The sequence below is a fragment of the Stegostoma tigrinum genome, chromosome 14 (genome assembly GCF_030684315.1).
Source record: "Stegostoma tigrinum isolate sSteTig4 chromosome 14, sSteTig4.hap1, whole genome shotgun sequence".
NCBI classification, from domain to species: domain Eukaryota; kingdom Metazoa; phylum Chordata; class Chondrichthyes; order Orectolobiformes; family Stegostomatidae; genus Stegostoma; species Stegostoma tigrinum.
Window position 1 is genome coordinate 19,857,341 of NC_081367.1, and position 21,923 is coordinate 19,879,263.

The 21,923-nt window shown below is 42.7% G+C and overlaps 1 protein-coding gene across 1 annotated transcript in view; it reads right to left on the reverse strand.

The window, feature by feature from the left end:
* Positions 1 to 21,923, reverse strand: part of vamp2 (vesicle-associated membrane protein 2) — a 118,450-nt gene that overhangs the window by 8,531 nt on the left and 87,996 nt on the right. Inside the window, exons 2-3 of the mRNA XM_048542275.2 lie at positions 7,454 to 7,586; positions 4,383 to 4,541 (exon numbers count right to left, since the gene is read on the reverse strand). Coding sequence (XP_048398232.1) covers positions 4,383 to 4,541; positions 7,454 to 7,586 — 292 coding nt within the window. The remainder of the gene's footprint in view (positions 1 to 4,382; positions 4,542 to 7,453; positions 7,587 to 21,923) is intronic.

The window sequence follows — 21,923 nt, forward strand, 5'->3', positions numbered from 1 at the left end:
GTCCTATTCATTCAAACATATTGGATTCTTAAGGGGCTTGACAGAGTAAATGCTGTGAGGATGTTTCCACTCAATCATCAATTCTGCACTGAACCTCAGACAAGAGCCCCACTTAGACTCATCCCCCCCACTTTCCATGGCTAATCTACCTAGCCTGCATATCCCTGGAAGCTATGGATAATACAACATGGCCAGTCCGCCTAACCTGCATATCTTTGGACTGGGGTAGGAAACCAGAGAGAATGTGCAAACTCCACATAGACATGTGTCCAAAGCTGGACTTGAACCTGGGTACCTAGCACTGCTGACCACTGAGCCACCGTGCCATCTAGACTCTCATGGTAGAGCCTTGGAGCAGAAAGCATACTTTTCAAATAAAGGGCTGCCAATTTAAGACTGAGATGAGGAGGAATTTCTTTTGGAGGTTTTTAGGTCTTTGGAACTTCTTGCAACAAAGAACTGTGGCGGGTGAGTCCTTGTGTATATTTAAAGCTGAGATGGATAGATTTTTGATCAGTAAGGGAATCAAGGCTTATGGGAAAAAGGGCAGGAAAGTGGACATGAGGAATCTCGAATCTGCCATTATCCTATTGAAGGGCTGAATAGCTAACTTTTATTCCTATTTCTTATTGTGCCTAAATTCAATTAATTTTCTCAGCCAGATATACAATTGATCTCAGTGTTATAGTTTGCATTCCCTGGTTTAGACCCTGTTTTTGCCATTGACAATTTTTCAATCTAACTGATTAAGGAGGTCCAGTTGTTTTCCTTGATCTCACAGATCCCCGATCTCATGTTGCACAGTGTAATTTAGATCTCCGACTTATAGCAGGAAGTTTTGCGAATGATTATTCAAATTAAACCCATGAGAAAAGACTAACCATTTGCTGGTTATTGCAATTCTGGCTCATTACTATTGATGGCTGAATACCAATCCTTTGAACAGCTTGGGAAGTAGAAAGTGTACTGGTTCAAGCACAGTAGCTTCTCTGTAGTACAGTAAGAAGTAGCATACCAGTGCCACTAAGAGATGGCTGGAATTAGTGTCACAAGTTTTGGAAACAATTTCTAGTGGGGAAACAAAGTTGGTACAATGATATAATAGGAAGCAAAAAACTTATAGGGAAGAAGTGTGTTCACAATTAGCATCCAAAATTTGTACAAATTTTTAGAATATGGTCTATTATAAATACTCATTCATGTCAAATTCCTTCACAAGTACACAACGTTGGATCAGGAAAAATAGCAAGACTGACAATCGTGATCTGAGAGTCATTGAGTCATATAGCACAGAAACAGACTTTGGTCTCACTCTCCAATGCCAGCCAAGTTTCCCGAACTAAAACTTGTCCCATTTGCAAGTGTGTGGCTCACATCCCAATAAGTCTTTTCTATTCATGTACCTGTCCAAACATCTTAAATATTGCATCTGTACCTGCATCTACCACTTCCTCTGGCAGTTCGTACCATGTGCAAAATCACCTTCTGTGTGAAAACGTTAGCCTGGTTAGCAAACGTTATTTGCTATGGATATTAATTTGGTTGTAGCCACAACTGTCACAAAATTTAAATTGCTTACACTCCTCCTTTCAAAACCAATACATTAGATCTTTGTTAACAAAGCATGGGGCTGGACGAACACAGCAGGCCCAGAAACATCTTAGGAGCACAAAAGCTGACGTTTCGGGCCTAGACATCACAGAAAACCTTTTTCTGATGAAGGGTCTAGGCCCGAAACGTCAGCTTTTGTGCTCCCAAGATGCTGCTTGGCCTGCTGTGTTCATCCAGCCTCACATTTTAATATCTTGGATTCGCCAGCATCTGCAGTTCCCATTATCTCTGATCACATTAGATCTTTGTACTTACTATGCTGTGACCAGATTATTTTGTTGAAATCAACACTTATTGTGTGTTTTTCCGATAATCTGTGTATACGAAAGTCCACGCACACTCTTACTAGCCTGTATTTTGCACAGATTTAACTGCAGCTACAAATTGTGTCACAATACTCCACGGCTCTAGAAAGATGGTGATTCTTATTATAGCAGTGATCACTTGACTTCAATTTGCAGAAGAGGTTTGACCTAATCATATCCATGACATTACGTTGATTATCTACGTTCACATTGCTGACATTACATTAGCAGAAAAAAAACAAATCCTTGCCGTTACTTCAGCCACTTGAAGGTCATGTTTTTCTAAAATTAACATCAGCCCACTGGCATTGGACAGTGGAACCCCAGTGACAAAACATCTAAGTTAACTGGTTTTAAGAAAAACGTGTTGCATTACTAACGGTAAAAATGAGTGAGTGGAAAGAAAGAATGGAAAATTTTTACCAAAAATGGTAACATTTTCCCAGTTACAAAGACATCATAAATAGTATTTTGTTTTAAATTAAGAACATATCACAAAAAAATCTAAACTGACTACTTAACAAATAAATAGAGTTAGAGAGATGTACAGCGCGGAAACAAGGTCAACTTGTTCATGTCAACCAAATATCCATGATTAAGCTAGTCACATTTGCCAGCGTTTGGCCCACATCCCTCTAAACCCTTCTTATTCATGTACCAAAGCAGATGCCTTTTAATTGTTGTAACTGTACCAACCTTCACCACTTACTCTGGCAGTACTTTCCATACACGCACCAAGTGTGTGAAAGATTTGCCCCTTAGGCCCCTTTAAAAGTCTTTCCCCTCTCACCTTAAACCTATGCTATCTAGTTTTGGACTCCTCTCTCCGGGGAGAAAACCTTGGCTATTCACCTTATCTATGCTCCTCATGGGTTTATAAACTTTTATAAGGTCACTCCTCCGCCTCCGACACTAGGGGAAAATAGCCCTATCCTATTCAGCCTCTCCCTACAGCTCAGACTCTCCAACCTTGGCAACAACCTTATAAATCTTTTCTGAACTCCAAGTTTCACAATGTCTTTCCCACAACAGGGGGATCAAAAATGAACACATTCAGTTCTGAAGTAGCGTTATTATAACAGAATTAAAGCTAGTCTTGACATTTAAAAAGATTTATTACTTTAATATTATATTCTACTCTTTGAAATTGAGTTCATAAACTGTGAAAAATTTTAAAGAAATAAATCTTATTCACCATATTAAGCCTAACAATGCTAAACATTTTGATCACATTCAAAATTTTACATATTATTTAATGGACAAATTTAGGGCTGTAACAAAATTTAGAAGTTTACATGTCATGCTTGAAAAACTGACATTTTGGGACAGAAGTTTCCCTTAGTTTTTAAATATGTTGGATGATGGTACAGCCAAAGGAGCCCAGCAAGATTACTCACCCAGTTGCCCACCTAGCAGTACATAAAAGGATTGACAGGCAACCAACTCACCCTGATAATGAGTTACCAGAAACTGCTGGCCAAACAGAGGCCAACAACTTCAGGGGTGCAAAGTCTGCCAGTCGAGGTCCACTCATTTGGGAATTCTGTGGTGAGGTATGAAATCATTTTTCCATTCCATTGCCAGTTTTAGGTGGTTAGGAGAACCAGGGTCAGAAGCAAAAACAGGAATGGCCTTTATAGGCAACATCCTTGCCTCTCATTTGTACCTCTGACTGTCTTCAGACAGGGGCAGTTTCCACCAACCTCACTTGGCAGTCTGAAATTAGCTAGCTTTCCGGCTACCTGGAGAGCCAAGTGATGGCGGAGGTGGAAAGTTAAATGGCTATTAATTGATCAAAGGCTTTCATTGCTGGCAAGTTGAAAAAGTCCTGAATAGGCCTCCCTGCCCAACATTTAATTGATGCAGCGTCCAAGATCAAATAACCCTGTTATCCCTTGCCATCACCAGGAACAGAAAATTTCTTGTGGCTTGTGTTTTTCCAGATGTTGGACCTCTTTTTGACAAAAGATGGTGAAAGCAGAAACTTTGAATATTTTTAAGGTAGTGCTAACTACACTTCTGACAAATGAGGGATGTATGGTTCCATGGTGGGGGAAGGGGGTTGTTCCAGAGGCACGGAGGATGGACTGAGTGTGGCGGTGGAGAAGAAGTTTGGAGTAATTAGATCGACCATGATCTTCCCGATTGGCGAAGTATACTACCTACTGCTGTTCCTAATTCATGTGTTTGCACGTAAATGCAATATCATCCATTACATTACACTGTTGCAGTGTATGGTCTATTTTTGCCGGTAGGCCAGGTATTATAGAATTAAAGATACTGTTGGACAGTTTAATATAATATCAAATATTTGTACACTTTCAACCTTCTGTTATATAGAAAATAAGAGAGATATATAGCCCATTGATGTTGAGTTCTTTACATTTTGCTTCTGGGCATTGCTCAGTTTTAGAGTATATTATATTCTGAACAAACGAACAAACAAAAACAAACAAACATTCTTACCTTGCAGTTTTTCCACCAATACTTCCTCTTCAGCTTAGCAGCACTTGTTTCAAATTGTGATGCCCCAGCTTGGAGAGCATCTGCACGATCATCGAGCTCTGATAGCTTCTGATCTCGCTCAAGGACTTTGTCCACGTTCACTCGCATGATGTCCACCACCTGGAAAGAACAGAACGTTTCCCGTTGTCTAGCTCTCGAATAGGTGTAATATTTTACTGGTATCTCAATGCACTGTGTTAATCATCAAGGAAGTTCAATAACTTGCTCAGGGCCTGGGAAGTGGAGGACTGCACAGTTATCACAGAGTTAAATAGCTCAGCCACAGGTCTTGGCATGACATTTTTCATTCCATACACGGTCCATGCACTCTAGTACTTGGCTAGATTTGCAGCCCTGATGGAGGTATCATTCCGAGGATGAAACATTAAACTCAGGTCCTGTATATCTCCTCAGATGGACATAAAAAGATTCCAGGACATTACAACAACAATTCTACCTGCACCCTGGTCAATATTTACCTGTTAACCAACACCACTGAAACTAGTTCTCTGTTCATTTGTTTCTTATTGTGTGGGGGAGGGGGGGGGGAAAAGAGTGGTGGGCCTGTGGAATTCATTGCCACGGAGTGCAGTGGAGGCTGGGACGTTAAATGCCTTAAAGGCAGAGATAAATTCTTGATCAAGGAATTAAGGACTACAGGGAGAGTGCAGGAAAGTCGAGTTGAAATGCCCATCAGCCATGATTTAAAACGGCAGAGTAGACTCAATGGGCCGAATGGCCTTACTTCCACTCCTACGTCTTATGGTAGAAACTAGCTGACACATTTCCTGCATTACAACAGTGGCTACATTTCTGAAGTTTTTCATTTTCTGTGAAGGAGTTAGGGATATCCTAAAGGTTGTGAAAGGTGCTATATAAAATGCAATGTTTTTTAAAACCGTGCAATAAATTGTAGCATACATTTTTCGAATATTACTTCCCAATTGGGAACCTTAACTGCACAAATGTCTAGCAACTCCTTCCATAACAGCAGCAGCATAATTCATAATCCCATGAAGTCCAAATGTCCATCACCCTGATATTTTTCAGTATTCATGTGCGCCTTTCTACCCACGTAAATATTTCAATGTTGTATTGCTGGTTGTGAAGGTAAAAAGAGGGGACTGTAACAGGCAGTGAATGAAGAAAACATTTCGCTTCTCCACATCTAGGAGATGTCAATGCCCTGGAAATGTGCCACTCAACTGATCCCAGGTATTACAGCCATTATTTACCTGGCAGAGGGGGGATTTCTCTGTTGTAAAAGTTTGCATTTCAGTAGATGATGGTTGAGATTTATAAACGGTTAGGAATTGCAATTTCAGACTGTGCAATATCCCATACACTATCATCATCATCCTCCTCAGGCATGTCTGGCAGACAATGGGTCCAATGAAATGTCATGGCATCAGGTCAAATATGCCTGATCATTTTTCAATGTTCCTCCTCCCAAAATGGATCATTTCACATTTTTGAATACCATTTAAGAAAAGCAGTACACTTGACTGGCACCACATCATAAGTGTTCACCCCTTTTACCACTGACTCTCAATAGCAGCAATGTGTATACCATCCACAAGATGCACTGCAGAAATATAGCAAGGCTCCTTAGATAGGACCTACCAAACCCACAACCACTACCATCGAGAAGCACATACGCAGCAGTTACATGGGAACAAAACCTACAATCTCCAAAAGTTACTCACCATCCAGACATGGAAATATATCACCTCTCCTTCAGTGTCATTAATGATATTTTGGGTGGACCTACACCAAATGGATTGCAGCAGTTCAAACAGGCAGCTCACCACCACCACCTTCTCAAAAGGCAACTCATGACCGGTAATAAATGCTGGCCCAGCCAGCAAAGCCCACAATCTATGAATTAATAAACCAAAATTGTCCAACTTAATGTTATTTAGGTTTAACAGGCAGGGAAGGAGTAGGGAGCATCAGTCCAGTTGTCAAAAATCAATTAGATTCAATGTCAGAAATTGTTTACATATATTTCCCTCCATTTCTTGATGCAAGAAAACAATAAGCATAAAAACAAAAAAAATTAATGTCCTCTTCTCTGTTGATGAATTATACCACATGTTGTGCTGTTCGCAATTATATAAAAGTACATCGTTTAAAACAGATCAAGATTTAAGCAGTATTTCAAAAAACAATTGAACGTGTTTTTAAAATGTGTTTTAAAGCCTTTATGGACCAGGAGCCAAAGTAGTCATTTTTTTCCAGTTACCTAAGATGATTTTAGGCTTTAAAGTTGCAAAATGTCTCAATATTCTTACAAGCACGGTGAGACAACATTTAACATAAATACAACGTGAGTATTGAAATCAGGTTTGTGTCTGTAATCCATTTGGAAAAATCTACAAATGTTTATGGTCTATTTCAATTGGGTCTGTGTGTAGGTAATGCTCAGGGGCTAAAAGATTTTACAACATTCGCGGTTGTCAGCCTCACCAACTCAGATGGAAACTTAGGGCCACCTAGTGGGTGACTTATAAAAGTGGCAAAATGCTGAAAAGATTTCAGGCCAAGGATGCAGAGTTCGCTCAACGTTATGCAAATACGGTGTTCAGATCCAATACTGGGAAACAGACTGTTAAAAACCTTGCTTTTATACCATAATTCATTTTTAGAAGATGAGACTGAGGATATATTCCTAGACATACGTCAACAGAAAATACTCAGAAGCAGTAAATTGTTTTGGCTTATCTTGACATTTTAAACAGTACCTCTAGTAATTTGGCTTTTTATTGAAACCCCATAAGCTAACTTCATGCAGTGCTCCGACTAACCGTGCTCTAAAAGCTTTCCGCTTTAGCAACAGTGCCTTAGTAATAGCCATGTTTTGAAGTGTTTGTGAAGTGTCCTTTTGTCCACATTAAGGAAATATGAGGCACCTGGCTGTAGTTTTAAAACCACCTCCTTTGCCAAATCTTCTTCCCCAGATCAACTACAACAAATGTCAGTGGCCTAAGTTCCCCTTTCCCCAGCCCAGCCACAAGTGGAATTGAACTTACCTCATCAACTTGAGCCTGTGTTTGCTGCAGCCTTCTGTTGCTGGTGGTATTGACTGGTTGTGCTGGTCCTCCATCTCCAGGATTTCCTGGCCCTCCTGTAGCAGGAACAGCAGCAGCCTGGGATGGGACTGACCTACAAACCAAAATAAAACACACTCTTGTTGACAACATGTTGCCAGCAGTTCAAAATGGATGTTAAATCTCCTATATAAGCCACTAAATTAGCAATCCAGAAACAGGTGAATGAATGATGAGGCTGTGGGGGTGTTTTACAGCCAAAAGCAGGTCATTAGTGCAGGTCTAATTGTTGAACAATAAAACCCCTATTTTATGGGTTTCATGATGAAACCCATTCAACCATGGAGGTGTACCCGACTTCATTTAAAGTAGACATATCCACTGATCTCGTCAAATGAGGTATATTCCTTACGTTTCAATTCCAAAAAGTTAACATTTTGTTTTAATAAAAGGATATGTTGACAGTTTCACTCTGCTTAGTCATAAATTTTCTTGTCTGTAATTTGATAATTCTGGAGTAGAAATACACAGAGCACAGAAATGGAAACGGAGCAGGACATTTTGTAGAGGGTTTAGGACAACAATTCTGGGGTCTATTTAGATCCCAAACCATGTTGGAAATAGTCACCCAATATGTTTTTCAAAGAAGTGGCCAAAGTTTAGTTCAGAATGGAAGATAGCCTCCCAATATTGAAGTGCTAATGGGAGATCCTTCAGCACTGTTTATTTCTGAAATAGATGATACTTGAGGAAATGTCTTTTGTGGGTGTACCACAGTCATGGTAATGAATACTTGTTTTGGTCACGGATGTTCATGGTAGGAAAAAGCATGCAGAGATAAATATCATTTAATTTTGGGTAATTAGGTTGAAGAGAAAAGACTCCCACTCAATTTATATTCATTTAGCACCTTTTAACAGAATATAAATGGTTCCAAAAAGCATCATGAGAATATTATCAGGTAAACCACAGCAGAATAAGGGAGATGATCACCCAGATTTTGCAATCCCAATACAGGTGAATACAAATGTTATGATCAGAGATAATGGGAACTGCAGATGCTGGAGAATCCAAGATAAAAGGTGTGGAGCTGGATGAACACAGCAGGCCAAGCAGCATCTTAGGAGCACAAAAGCTGACGTGTCGGGCCGAGACCCTTCATCAGTTTTCTGAAGAAGGGTCTGGGCCTGAAATGTCAGCTTTTGTGTTCCTAAGATGCTGCTTGGCCTGTTATGTTCATCCAGTTCCACCTTATCTTGAATGGAAATGTTCATCACCATGGAGACTTGGGCCTTGGTATGTGCACTGAAACCTGGAAGTTGCTGCACACCTCGTTAGTGCCAGAGGACTCTCCAGGGAAGGTCTCATTTTGTCACGGCGCAAAGCAGCAGCTGTCCATACTTTGTCAATTTGGGAAGACAACTATAGCTTGGTTTGAAAGGTAGCGTTGCAGTTCTGTGTGTAGTTATGCAAATTTATCTATCTCACGAGGACAGATACACAGACTGTTTGAGGATCTGTAGTTACTCAGTAGGCAGATTTGTTTCAATAGTTTATGAACTACCATTTACAGGAAAGCACAGCTATACTCAGAAGTGTTGACTTCTCTATCACCTTTTCTTCCCTCAGGCACTCCTTAAAAGTTACTTGTTGTCATATATCACTGGAAGATAAAATGCTGGCATGCAGGATCTCGAATATGTGATTAGCAGCCAGTGTCAGTCTAGATTGCAAAGTATAATGTTCGACTGTATAACTGTGCTTTCGTGTAACAGTAGTTGATGAAGTATTTCATTTTCTGGAGGTATACTGCTATTAAAATGCACAAAGAGATACGTTGGCAAACTGGATAGAAGATCTTCTCCAACCCAGAATGGTCATTATAATTTTGCTCCAAATGATATTGTAAGCCTGTTGATTGTAAGCACACAATATATCCCCAATAATTATGCACAATATGTAACACTAGGGTGTACTCCTACCTTGCGGGGTTGATAAACAGCAACTGAATAAGATTTTAGAGGGTGGAATTTGCATTAATTGGTCCACTGTTCTCTTTAGATGATAATAATAATGCTACTGTTTGGAAGAAAGTGGTTGAATCAGATGATTAAAATTTCCATTTAGTAGGAAATAGTAGGAATGTCCAGCTGTTGCTGAAAGAATTTACATAATTTATGGCAACGATAAGCTGTTCCTAAACCAAATGTCTGACGTTCTCTGGGAAATCCCACGGAAATATAAATCCTACCTACAGCTCACAAAGCCAAGAACTCAGACTGTTATTAAATGACTTCATCATTCCATTTGTCTAATTTCCTCCACATCATAAGAGTTTGCTGCACTTATCCTATTCTGTCCACCTGAGCATCTCGGATTTCATTGCTTCTCCTTTAGCAGCCATACCTTCAGCTCTGAAATTCTCGATGTAAAGTTTTCTTCCTTTAAGAATCTGACAAGAACTATCAGGTCAAAAGTAGCCCATACTGGATAGTGTGGGAGTAAATGATTTAAAAAAAAAACTGAAAATGGATGTGCAGACTGAGAGGTGCAATTAATCTGGACCTGTTGATTGAATTGTAGGAAGGACATCATTACTGCATTGTCTGCCTATTCGAATAAGCACAATATGTACTCTATACCGATCTGTACCTTTTTAAGTGGTGCTAGCAAGTTAGCCCACATGCTTCAAAGGGAGACACTTTGCAACTGACACTGGCAGTTGTACAGCTAGTGAATCTACTCTGGAAAACAATGAAAAATGGCACAGTGGGGGGAGCAGGCTCCACAAATTTTCCATGCTGCACTGGAGATCTCAATGGAAGAAGAAATCACAGGGGACATGCGCCCTTCAATCACATGCTCCAAAAGGCAAAGGAGGCAGATAGATGCAGAGGGCAATACAAAGGGTCAAATCATGAGCATCTCAAGAGTGGTCAAGGTCAGTGAATGTACCTTCAAATTCTATTGCTCACCAGCTGCATGACTAACCTCAGATTGTTGCTCAATTCAATACATGTACATTACTGAGATTGGCAGATCAATCAGATCTCATGCCTAATGCCTTTTACCATGCCCTCACACACTTGGTGCTGGAACAAGCCATGGATCTGTAGCTATACAACCATGACAGCCACATTCCTCAAACGCATTGCATCGCTCTCACTGACACACATCTCTCTGACCTATGGGATAAGGTGACAGGGAGCAGGGGTTACCAGACACAGGAAGATACACCTGCTTCAACTGGAGATGGTGCTGACTGTGAATGTAACGGCCATGGTTGAGACAGACCATGGTCACTGGTGGGACGGATGCTATCAAAAGATGATTATACCTATAAACCTAGTTCTCGGCATGAATTGCCTTCAGCCGAGGTTCTTAGGAGGTGATAAGTGAGATAGTGAAGTGTTGATTTTAGTTTTCCAAAATTGCCACGATTTGGGAAAGGCACCATTAGATTGTAAAAGAATAAATGTAACTCGTTTATTTAGAAATAGAGAGACACAGAAGGACAGGAAGTTACAGGCCAATTAGATTAAAACCTGTTACAGGGAAGATGTTAGAAGTTATTATTAAAGATATAATAACAGGGCACTTAGAGAAGTTCAAGATGATCAGGCAGAGTCGACATAATTTTGTGAAAGAAATCCATTTAACAAACTTAATGAAGTTCTAAGAAATGACACGTACTATGGATGAACGAGTGCTGGTGTACATACTGGACGTGAATTTCCAAAGGCAGTTGGCAAGGAGTCATTTCAAAGGTATTGTGGGTGATAATGTCTCATGGCGGAGGTGATGAAATATTTGTGTGGGAAAAGACTGGCTGGTTGACAGGAAAAAGGTAGCATAAATGGCTCATTGAGAGAGCAAGGTGTAGAGCTGGACGAACACAGCAGGCCAAGCAGCAGAGGAGCAGGAAGGTTGACGTTTCAGGCCTAGACCCTTCTTCAGTTATGGTTGGGACTGAAGCATCAGCCTTCCCGCTCCTCTGATGCTGCGTGGCCTGCTGTATTCACGTTATCTCAGATTCTCCAGCATCTGCAGCTCCTACTATAAATGACTCATTTTTGCGTTGGCAAAATGAAGCAAGCAGTGCGCCACTGGGATAAGTGCTGAGGCCTCAACTTTTTACACCGGATCTAAAAGATTTGGATGAAGGGACAGAAGATCGGGTTGCTCATGGCTCAAAAGACAAGTGCAAAATAACTTGTAAAGGGGATATAAAATATCCTATTGGTGGACAACGATCTGACAACTGGACTTAACGTGAAAGTATCTATTCTAGCAGGAAACATACAAAAGATGCACATTATGTTTATGGCGTAGTTGTAAGATCTCAGTCAATTACAACTCCAGATATTTTGATTTAACTTGACTCCGATGCATTATGGCACACCTCTGGAACAGGTGGGACTCAAGCCCAGGCCACCTGGCTCATGGTAGGGACACTACCACTACATCACAAGAGAGTCCCTTCAATTACAATTAAAGATTGACTTGAGGGCGCCAATCTAAAGTTCTAAATAATTTTTACAGAATGTTATTTGTGGCTCTTAAATTGGATTACAAAAGTTGGGAAGTTATGCTTCAGCTATAGAAAGCATTGGCAAGAAAACTAGGAGTACAGTGTACAATTTTGACCACCTTACTTAAATAAGTGTACTAAAAAGTTCAGAGCAGGTTTGAGACAAATACCTCTAGTGGGCCATTGTCTTGAGGAAAAATGGCACCAGTTAAGCTGGTATCTGCTGGCCTTTAGACAGTGAGAAACCACTTGCTTGAAATATCGAAGTTCCTGAAAGGTCTTGACAGGGATATTTACATTTCCTCTTGGTAGAATATAGAATGTGGGGCTGTTATTTAGAAATAAGGTACTATTCTTCAAAGATGGAGATGTAGAGTTTACTTTCCTCACAGAATCATCTTTGACAAACATGATCTCAAAGTAAACTAGTCTCAGCTGCCTGCTACTGGTTCATATCCCTCCAACACTTGCCTGTTCATATACTTATTGAAGTGTCTTTTAAACATGGCAGCTGTGCCCGCATCTACCATTTCCTCAGGAAGTTCATTCCACACATGAACCACCCCCCATGTCTTGAAAATTCTCTCCTCTCACCTTAAAACTATGCCCGGTCATCTGAAATCCCCATTCTAGGGGAAAGACACTTCCCATAAACTGTACATTATCTACCTCCCACCCCCCACTCATGATTTTATAAACCTCTATAAAAAAGGTAAACTCAAAATCTTATACTTCAGCAAAATGCCCCAGTTTATAACTCAAACCTTCCACACCCGGCATCATCCTGGTAAATCTCTTCTGAATCCTCTTGAACTTTGGAAAGGCAGAGTCTTTGTACAGTTTTGAGGCAGAGTTGGATAGATTCTTGAGAAGTACGGAGTTGAAAGGTTATTGGGGATGGATTTGAAAAAGGGAATAATTAGATCAGGCATAACCTTATTGAACCGTGGAGTAGGCTCAAGGGACTTGTAATGTGTATGTACAGAGTTATTCTAGCTTTCAAATGCTGACCAAATCCCTTTGTGCACTTGTGATCCCACCAAAATGCAGTGTCTAATTGCTGATAACTCAATTTGTATTGCAGTCTCAGCAGCTGATACTCATCTGATTGCTGCAGGAGTTGCTCAGGCAGCTGCAATCCCTGCTCAGCTTGTTGCCATGCAGGTTCAGACAGCTAATATCATGGTTGTGGATTACAGTACAGTACTCAGAAACATTCAGAAAATGTCTCATTTGTTGTCAAAGAATCATCCTCGTCAACCACTAACTCAAATGTTGCAGCATTCCAATCAGGTGTGCACACAAGGTATGTATTCTTGCATACAAGCTTCAGAGATCTGAGTTTTGGTTGGGAGTTGAGAGCTCAGTGTAAAGCATTGAGGACAACTGGACAAGGATATGGAAAAACAGCATTACCCATTGAATGCTGAATCATCTACTACAGCTTGTGAACACTGGATTATTTTGTTACCCAAAAGGTATTAAATATTGAAGTTTTTCGGTAGTGACTACAATGTCAATGTTAGACAGTTGACAAGATGCAATTTATTGTGACTAAGTAATAGAATTGTTAGTTGAATGAGTTGATTCGACAAACAAAAATCAAGATGGAGGCAGATAGGATGCTCCAGTCAGAGCTCCTTGGGTGGCCGGCCCCTTACTTTCTCTTTCTGATTTTCTCCCCTTTGTAGCTTGTGTTTTTTCCCTTCCAAGCTTTTCACTGCCCTGCCCTACCTGGAGAGTGGAGCTGAGGGAGATGGATTGCAGCCAGAGCCCGAGTGGGAGTTGAACGCGTGGGCCAAGGCCTGTGGCAGTGACAGGGCAAGCGCAGGCCAAGTTAGGCAGTGGGAGTAGAGCGAGCATGGGCTGAGTCCATTGGTGGCATTGGAGTCAGTGGGCCGAGTCCTGCAGCAGAGCAAGAGGGCCGACTCACAGGCCAAGTAGCATCAGAGGAGCAGGAAGACTGACGTTTCAGGCCTAGAACCTCCTCAGGGAGGGAGGGAGAGAGATCGGTGGAGATGAGACAGACAGGTCAAAGAAGCAGGGATGGAGCCAGTAAAAGGTGAGTATAGGTGGGAAGATGTGTCAGTACAGGGAGGACAGACAAGTCAAAAGGGGCAGGATGAGGAGAGTAGGTAGGAGATTGGGGGGCAGCTTGAGGTGGGGAGGAGGGGATAGGTGGCAGGAAGGACAGGTTAGGGAGGCAGGGACAAGCCAGGCTGGCTTTGGGATGCGTTAGTGGAGGGGAGATTTTGAAAATTGTGAAATCCACATGGGAACCCTGCAGCCCAATGGTATCAAAGCAGAATAGGAGTTGCTGTTCCTGCAAGCTTCAGGTGGCAATGTTGTGGCATTGCAAGAGGCCCAGGATGGACATGTCGACTAAGGAATGGGAGGGAGAATTGAAGTGATTCGTTACTGGAGGTCAGTTGTTTAGTGCGAACCGAGTGTAGGTGTTCTGCAAAGCTGTCCCCAAGCCTCCGCTTGGTTTCCCCAACGTAGGGGAGGCCACAACGGGAACAGTGGATGCAGTATACCAAATTAGCAGATGTGCAGGTGAACATCTGCTTGATGTGGAAAGTCTTCTTTGTGCCTAGGATGTGGATGAGGTGGGAGAGGTGTAGGAGCAGGTGTAGCACTCCCTGCAGTTGCAGTGAAAAGTGCCAAGTGTGGTGGGGCTGGAGGGGAACGTGGAGCGGACAAGGCAGTCATGGAGAGAGTGGTCCCTCTGGAAAGCAGACAAGGGTGGGGAAGGAAAAATGTCTTTGGAGGTGGGGTAGGATTGCATAAAGTGTTGGAGGATTATGCGTTGAATCTTGAGGTTGTTGGGGTGGTAGGTGAGGGCAAGGTGTATTGTGTTTTGGTTGTTATTACAGGGAGTGGAGTGTGTGAGGGATGAGTTGTGGGAAATATGGGAGACATGGTTGAAGGCGTTCTTGACCACGGGGGCGGGGGCGCACAGAAGCAAGCACAAGAGCAATTTGTAGTCTTTGATAAAAGGAGGACATCCGAGATGTACGTGAGAGAAATGCCTCATCCTGGGAGCAGATGCAGTAGAGGCAAAGGAGTTGGGAATGGGGATGGCATTTTTGCAGGAGGATGGGTGAGAGGAGGTGTATTCTAGGTAGCTGTGGGAGTTGGTAGGCTTGAAATGGATATCGCTTTCTCGGTGGTGAATGGAGATGGAGACAGAGGTCCAAGAAGGAGAGGTATTAGAGATGGTCCAGCTGAACTCAAGGTTGGGGTGGAAGATGTTGAAGAAGTGGATGAACTGTTCGAGCTCCTTGTGGGAGCACGAGGCGGTGCCGATACAGTTATCAATGTAACGGAGAAAGAGGTGGGGTTTAGTCTGTAGGAAGTGTTAGGAATTGGAAGAGAAGTTATTGAGGGGGAGGACGAGTTTGGCTAAGTGGATGAGGGTGTTAGCGTGGAGGGGGACAGGTCGGGCCTGCGGGACAGGAAGAAGCGGAGGGCTTTTAGGACATGGGGAATGCAGGTGTATAGGGACTGGATGTCCATGGTAAAAGATGAGATGTTGGGGACCAGGGAATTAGAAGTTATGAGGTGGAGGGTGTGGGTGGTGTCACAGACATAGGCAGGGAGTTGCCGGACCAAGGGGGGAGAAAATGGAGTCAAGATAAGTAGAGATAAGTTAAGTTCAGTTGGGCAGGAGCAGGCGGAGACAATGGATTTACTAGGGCAGTCGTCAGGTTTGTAGATTTTGGGAAGGAGATAGAAGAGGGTGGTGCAGGGTTGGGGAACAATGATGTTGGAGGCTGTGGGTGGGAGGTCACCTGGAGGTTGTGGATGGTTTGGTGGTTGGAGTCATGATCAAGGAGGCGGTAGGTGGCAGAGAGTTGGCACCTGGCCTTGGCAATGTAGGAGGTCAGTGTGCCTTACTACAACTGCGTCTCCCTTGTCCGCGGGTTTTATGCCGAGGTTGGGATTGGAGCGGAGGGCTGCACGTCCTGCAGGGGAAGAAGTTGGAGTGCATGAAAGGCATGGAGAGGTTGAGGCGATTGATGTCTCGATGGCAGTTGGAGATGAAGAGGTCCAGGGAGGGTAGGAGGCCTTGGGGTGATGTCCAGGAAAAGGGGGTATGTTGGAGGCAGGAGAAGGGGTTCAGTAGGGGAAGGGTTAGGCTCACGCTCACTGTTAAAGTAGTAAGCGCAGAGGCAAAGGCGGCAGAAGAATTGCTCAATGTCCAAACGTGACTGGTATTCACTGGAGTGCATGGAGGTGGGGGTGGGGAGGGCGGTGAGAAGAGACAAAGCTGAGCCCTTTACTGAGGACTGACCGTTCGTCCTCAGCAAAGCGGGGGCGGGGGGAGAATGGTGAAGACACAGCAGGGCTGGATGCTACACAGTCTCCTCTGGAGCTGCTGGCTGTGGAGACAATGGGTGGAGCAACATTGACAAGGTGGTGGGCCGTACGGTGTCAGCTGTGGACAGAGTTAGGCTAGTGGTGGGTGGAGTTTCTGCCCCAACATTCCCACTGGTCAATCCTCACTACCTATCACCATCCCACCTACCTTCCCCCAGCTCCACCATTTCTCCTTCTACTTCCTGGCTCTCTTCTCCCTCTCCATGCAAATTCAATTTGGACTTTCTTGCTCCTCTCCTGCTGCATTTCTCCAGCTCCACAATATAGGGACACTTGCAATGTCTTCTCCTTCTGTTCCTGTTCATTTCTCCCAAATCATCCACTCTGTCTAGCTTATCCTTGCCAATGTGCAGAAATTCAAGTGCTAAACTGCAAGATACTTCTATTCATCTAGCAATGGACTGTTGTTTTTAAACACAATGTGTTGCCTAGGCAGACTCTGTCGCTGCTCCTGATGCACTCTTCACAAATCGCCATTTGGACCTCAAGAGGAGTTTCCAATCATGTATCTGTGCCATCACAAAGAGCACCTACTTCTGCCTAACTTCACAGCTGCCCGAGTTTATCCACTGCTGAAACCCTCATGCATGTTTTTTTTTTAAAAACTGCCTATTCAAAGAATTTCTGTCTCATATTATATTCTCTTGATGCCATCAAAAGCCTGCTACCTGGTCCTAATTTGCATTAAGTTCTATCACCCATTTCCTCACTAACTTAGAGCTCACCAACCTAAAACTACTCAGATATGGTAATGTCTAGATTTTTCAACTGAGCTTTTTTTCTCCCCCCTCAGCCTTGCCCCTACCTTTCTCTACAATTTTCTCCAACCTCAATCCTTTCGGGTAATCGGTGCTTCTCCAATTCTGTTCTCTTGAGCATTTCTGATTTTTATCCAAAGATCACTGGTGGTACTACCAGTATCTGAAATTCCAGAATTACTTCCCCAAATGCTCCCATTAGAAACAAAATGCAAATTATGATGCTTTTTAAGCGAAGTAACTTCACAAATCCTCTTCCATCAGTCACAAGTCAGACATACAAAAGTAATGACAGCTGGAGGCAGGACTAAAACACAGAATCACATAGTCCACCACATTGGTGAATTTAACTTAAACTTGTCCTGATCGGATGGTGGACTGGAACAGACAGACAGTCTTGGTTTTTCCCTTTATTTGGTTTGTTCAGGACAATTGGCAAACTACACTTCTTTCAGAGAGACAACTTGGGTACTTTGTCAGTCAAAAGCAGCTGCAAGTCCACGAGTTGGTGCTGTGGGCTCCAGACTACAAAATACTGAGCAATTATAAAATTGGTGCAAATGGTACAAGATTAACAGTAGTAATTCACAACCTTACACAACAGCACGCTCGAATTAATACCCTCTGTTCCAAACCAAATCGAACTCTGTTACCAGAACATAAGGGCAGAGAGATTTGGAGAATCAGGCATGATAAAATAGATTTTACTTACAAAGAAACAAACAAAATCATCCTCCCATGGGGAACATAATCAGTCACATAAAAGTTTCTGCTTAGAAATTAGACTACGTTATAACAGCTCTGTGCTAAGCCCTTAGAAGCAGTGTTCTGGTAACAATGCAACTCTACAATACTCCCCAAAAAGTAATTGGTGTATGCGATTTTGCAGGGAGATTGGTGAGGAGAAGAATTTGCAACATAGCATTAGCAAAGCAATAGCTTTCCAATATTCTGACAGCAAGGATGAACAGAAAAGCAGTGTACAGTGACTCACCTACTGATATTTTCATCCCTGATAGTGGAAAAGTGAAAACAGTTCCCACTCAGTGCCCTTTCCCAATGACAAATGATCATGAAGACATTTCTCTGAAGCAGTGACCTTTCTGGGTAAGAGCTTCTGACACACAAATGACATGTTGACACAAATCTTTATTTTCTGGTTTATTTAACTATCTTATGAAGCAGAAGGATAATTCTCACTGGACACGTGTGGCATACTTTGAAAATACAGCAGTTGAAATACCAATTTCTCCACTTGCATTTCATTTTCTAGGAAACACCACATTAAACAGCAAAGCAGCAAGTCTCAGCCATCTGGGCCCCTATAGTGAATTTTCATCTTCCAACAGTGTTTCTACTGTGGACTGCATATGGGAGATTAGAAGGATTTGTTCAGCCATGAAACAGTTGTGCCTTTGGCACAATGCAATACTTTGCGAAGAATGCATTTAGCCACAAAACTTACTCCATTCACTGGACAAAGAGAGCTGCAGCCCATCAATTAACTGCCAGCAGCTGTTCCTTGCTCCACTCTCACCCACTCGGGCTTCACTTTTAAAGGACAGCTCCACAAACATTGGCTGACCAAACAACCCAAAAAAAACTGGTTTGGTTATATATTTATTCAAGACCTTTGCACATCTCCCTGTGTGCGCAGGCTTGATTAATAGCAGAAGGGGGACCTAGTTTCACCAAACTGGTCCAACGTGTTTGACCTATAGGTTGGCTCCTGAAGCCTGTCACTCCTGATGCTCAGTTTGTTCCAATCAGCAGCGGCAGCATCGGTAAGGACAAAAAAACCAAGGTGGACTTTTTCTGTCCATTAGCTGATTTATGTTAAAGCCCTGTTTAAACAAGCAGGCAGCTAAAGTGTTGAGGCACTCTCCACCCACACATACACACACCTCCCAGCATCTGCCATCTTCTTCAAAATGCCCTAATTAACATTGCAAGCAAATAGCATCTGGCAATGTGTGTGCATGAATTAATTTATGTACAAAATTTTCAAAAATATTTGCAGTGCTTTCATGATTTGCTCAGTCAAAGTAACATTTATTTCGAGCTCAATGGGCACAGATTACTAGGATATATTATTTTGCCAATTTGTGCCTGACTAAATCACCTATTAAGTGACAAAAATTTTCAGTAACGTTTTCTTAATGTCAAATGGTGCATTTCCCAAAGCAGTTATCCAAAATTTGTGGATGCATTGACCAGTGATAATCACACAGATGATAGTAGGGACTGCAGATGCTGGAGAATCCGAGATAAGATGTAGAGCTGGATGAACACAGCAGGCCAGGCAGCAGAGAAGCAGGAAGGCTGACATTTCGGGTCTAGACCCTTCATCAGAAATGGGGGAGGGGAAGGGGGAAGGTGGATAGAAGATGGATGGTGGATAGAAGATGGAGAGAGGAGAAGATAGGTGGAGAGGAGATAGTCCGGTCAAAGAGGTGGGGAAGGAGCCAGTAAAAGGTGAGTGTAGGTGGGGAGATAGGGAGGGGATAGGTCAGTCCAGGGAGGACAGACAGGTCAAGGGGGCGGAAGGTGGTTAGTAGGTAGGAGATAGGTGAGAGGAGGAACAAGTTAGAGAGGCAGAGACTAGCTGGGCTGGTTATGGGATGTGCAGGGGGAGGGGAGATTTTGAAGCTTGTGAAATCCACATTGATACCATTGGGTTGTAGGGTTCCCAAGCAGAATGAGCTGTTGTTCCTGCAACCTTTGGGTGCCATCATTGTGGTTCTGCAGGAGGCCCAGGATGGACATGTCCTCCGAGGAGTGATGGGGATGGGGGTGGGTTAGTTAAAAGTGGTTCATGACTGGGGAGGCACACAGTTGTTTAGTGTGAACCGAGTGTAGGTGTTCTGCAAAGCAGTCCCCAAGCTGCCGCTTGGTTTCTCCGATGCGGAGAAGGCTACAAACGGGAACAGTGGATGCAGTATACCTTGACCTGTCCATTCTCCCTGGAATGACCTATCCCCTCCTTACCTCCCCACCTACACTCACCTTTACTGGCTCCATCCCTGCCTCTTATACTAGTCTGTCTCCTCTCCACCTATCTTCTCCTCTACCCATCTATCTGCCTCCCCCTTCCTCCCTATTTCAGATCCACCTTCCCTCCCCTATTCCTGAAAGAAGCGTCTAGGCCTGAAACATCAGCCTTCCTGCTCCTCTGATGCTGCTTGGCCTGCTGTTCATCCAGCTCTGCACCTGGTTACCTCAATCACACATCAGTCAGTTTAATTGTAGGTAATAACTGTACTCTAGCATTTCAAAGGGAATTGCAGTCTGGAGAATTTAAAATAAAGTATATTCAAAAGCTACCGACAAGTAGGCCATGATTTTTCTCCTCTGATGCATTAGCTGTGATAATAAAAAGGACTTTGTCCTGGCGGCAAAGAAGCTTTCCACTTGTCTAAGGCACAAATCCAAAAACAGGCTTAAATGTAGCAGGAGGTGGATTTGGGTAAATACGCTCTTTGCAGATCAACTGTAAACGTGTATTGTCAGTTCTTTGAGTCATTGAGTCACACAGCATGGAACAGACCATTTGGTCTAACTTGTCCACACCAGCCATGTTTCTGAACTAAAAACTTGTCCCGCTTGTTTTGTTTAGCCCATATTCCTCCAAATCTTTGTCAGTTTTCAAACGATGTTTTTTATTGTTAGTCAAGGGACCAGCACCAACTCAGAAGTTGATCAGCTGATATGTTTCAATGCCCTTATTCTATGTATTAAAAGAGATATAATCACAATATGGATGGGATTCAAAGGAAATGCCATTTTGAGAGTGGTGAGGGGCAGTCTTGTTAAATACCATTCACATAAAAGTAGGCTGATTTTTCCAATAAATAAAGACCTCAGCCTTGGGCCCATTTGAAAATGTCAAATCTCACTGACATATTGCCCACTTCATACAACCTTCTTAGAGGTGAACCTCTAATTCGGCTGCCTCCGCACTTAGCAACTTATTGAGATAATCGTGGTGGTGTCAGGGAGGAGGGGCAGGGTGGAGTCCTGATGCAGTAAGCTCAATCAATAGTGATGTCAGCCTGTTCCTACACAGGGCAGCTGACCAGGTTCCCAGCCACATCTTGGGAAAGTCTCCTGGAGGCAGGGCCACTGCCTACCTCAGATCCCATTTCCAAGAGGCTTGGAGAATCTATCCCAACATTTTGCTATGTGACAGTTCAACACTCATTCAAGTCAATGTGTTTAAGGAATTATTTGACTACTTGAGTATATTCAGATGTCTGCCTCAGTGTATTCAGATATAATGATACATCAGGTTTGCAGCAATCGGTTTATATTTGCCTTTCTCATCTGGTTTGTATTTTCCTTAATTTGTTACCTATTCTAAATATTTGGAAATATTCTATTTTGAGCATTTCCTACTTTTTTTGAATGAATACAATTGGCAAATTTTACTTGGCAAATCTGCAAGGATGTCAAACAAATCAAACCAAGGTAGGATGTATACAGTAAATGTAAAGTCCTGAGGAGTGAGGTGGAACAGAGGGACCTAGGAGTACAAGTACATAGTTCATTGAAATTGGCATCATGGGTGGACAGGGTGAAGGTGGCATTTAGCATCCTGATCTTCATCGGTCGAGGCACTGACTGTAGGAGTTGGGATGTTATGTTACAGTTGTACAAGTTATTGGTGAGGTTGCAGTTGGAGTATTTCATTTTGGTCACCCTGTTATAGGAAAGACATGGTTTAAGAAAGTGGTCAAAAGAAGACTTGAGGATGTTGCCAGGTCTAGTAGACCTGAGCTAT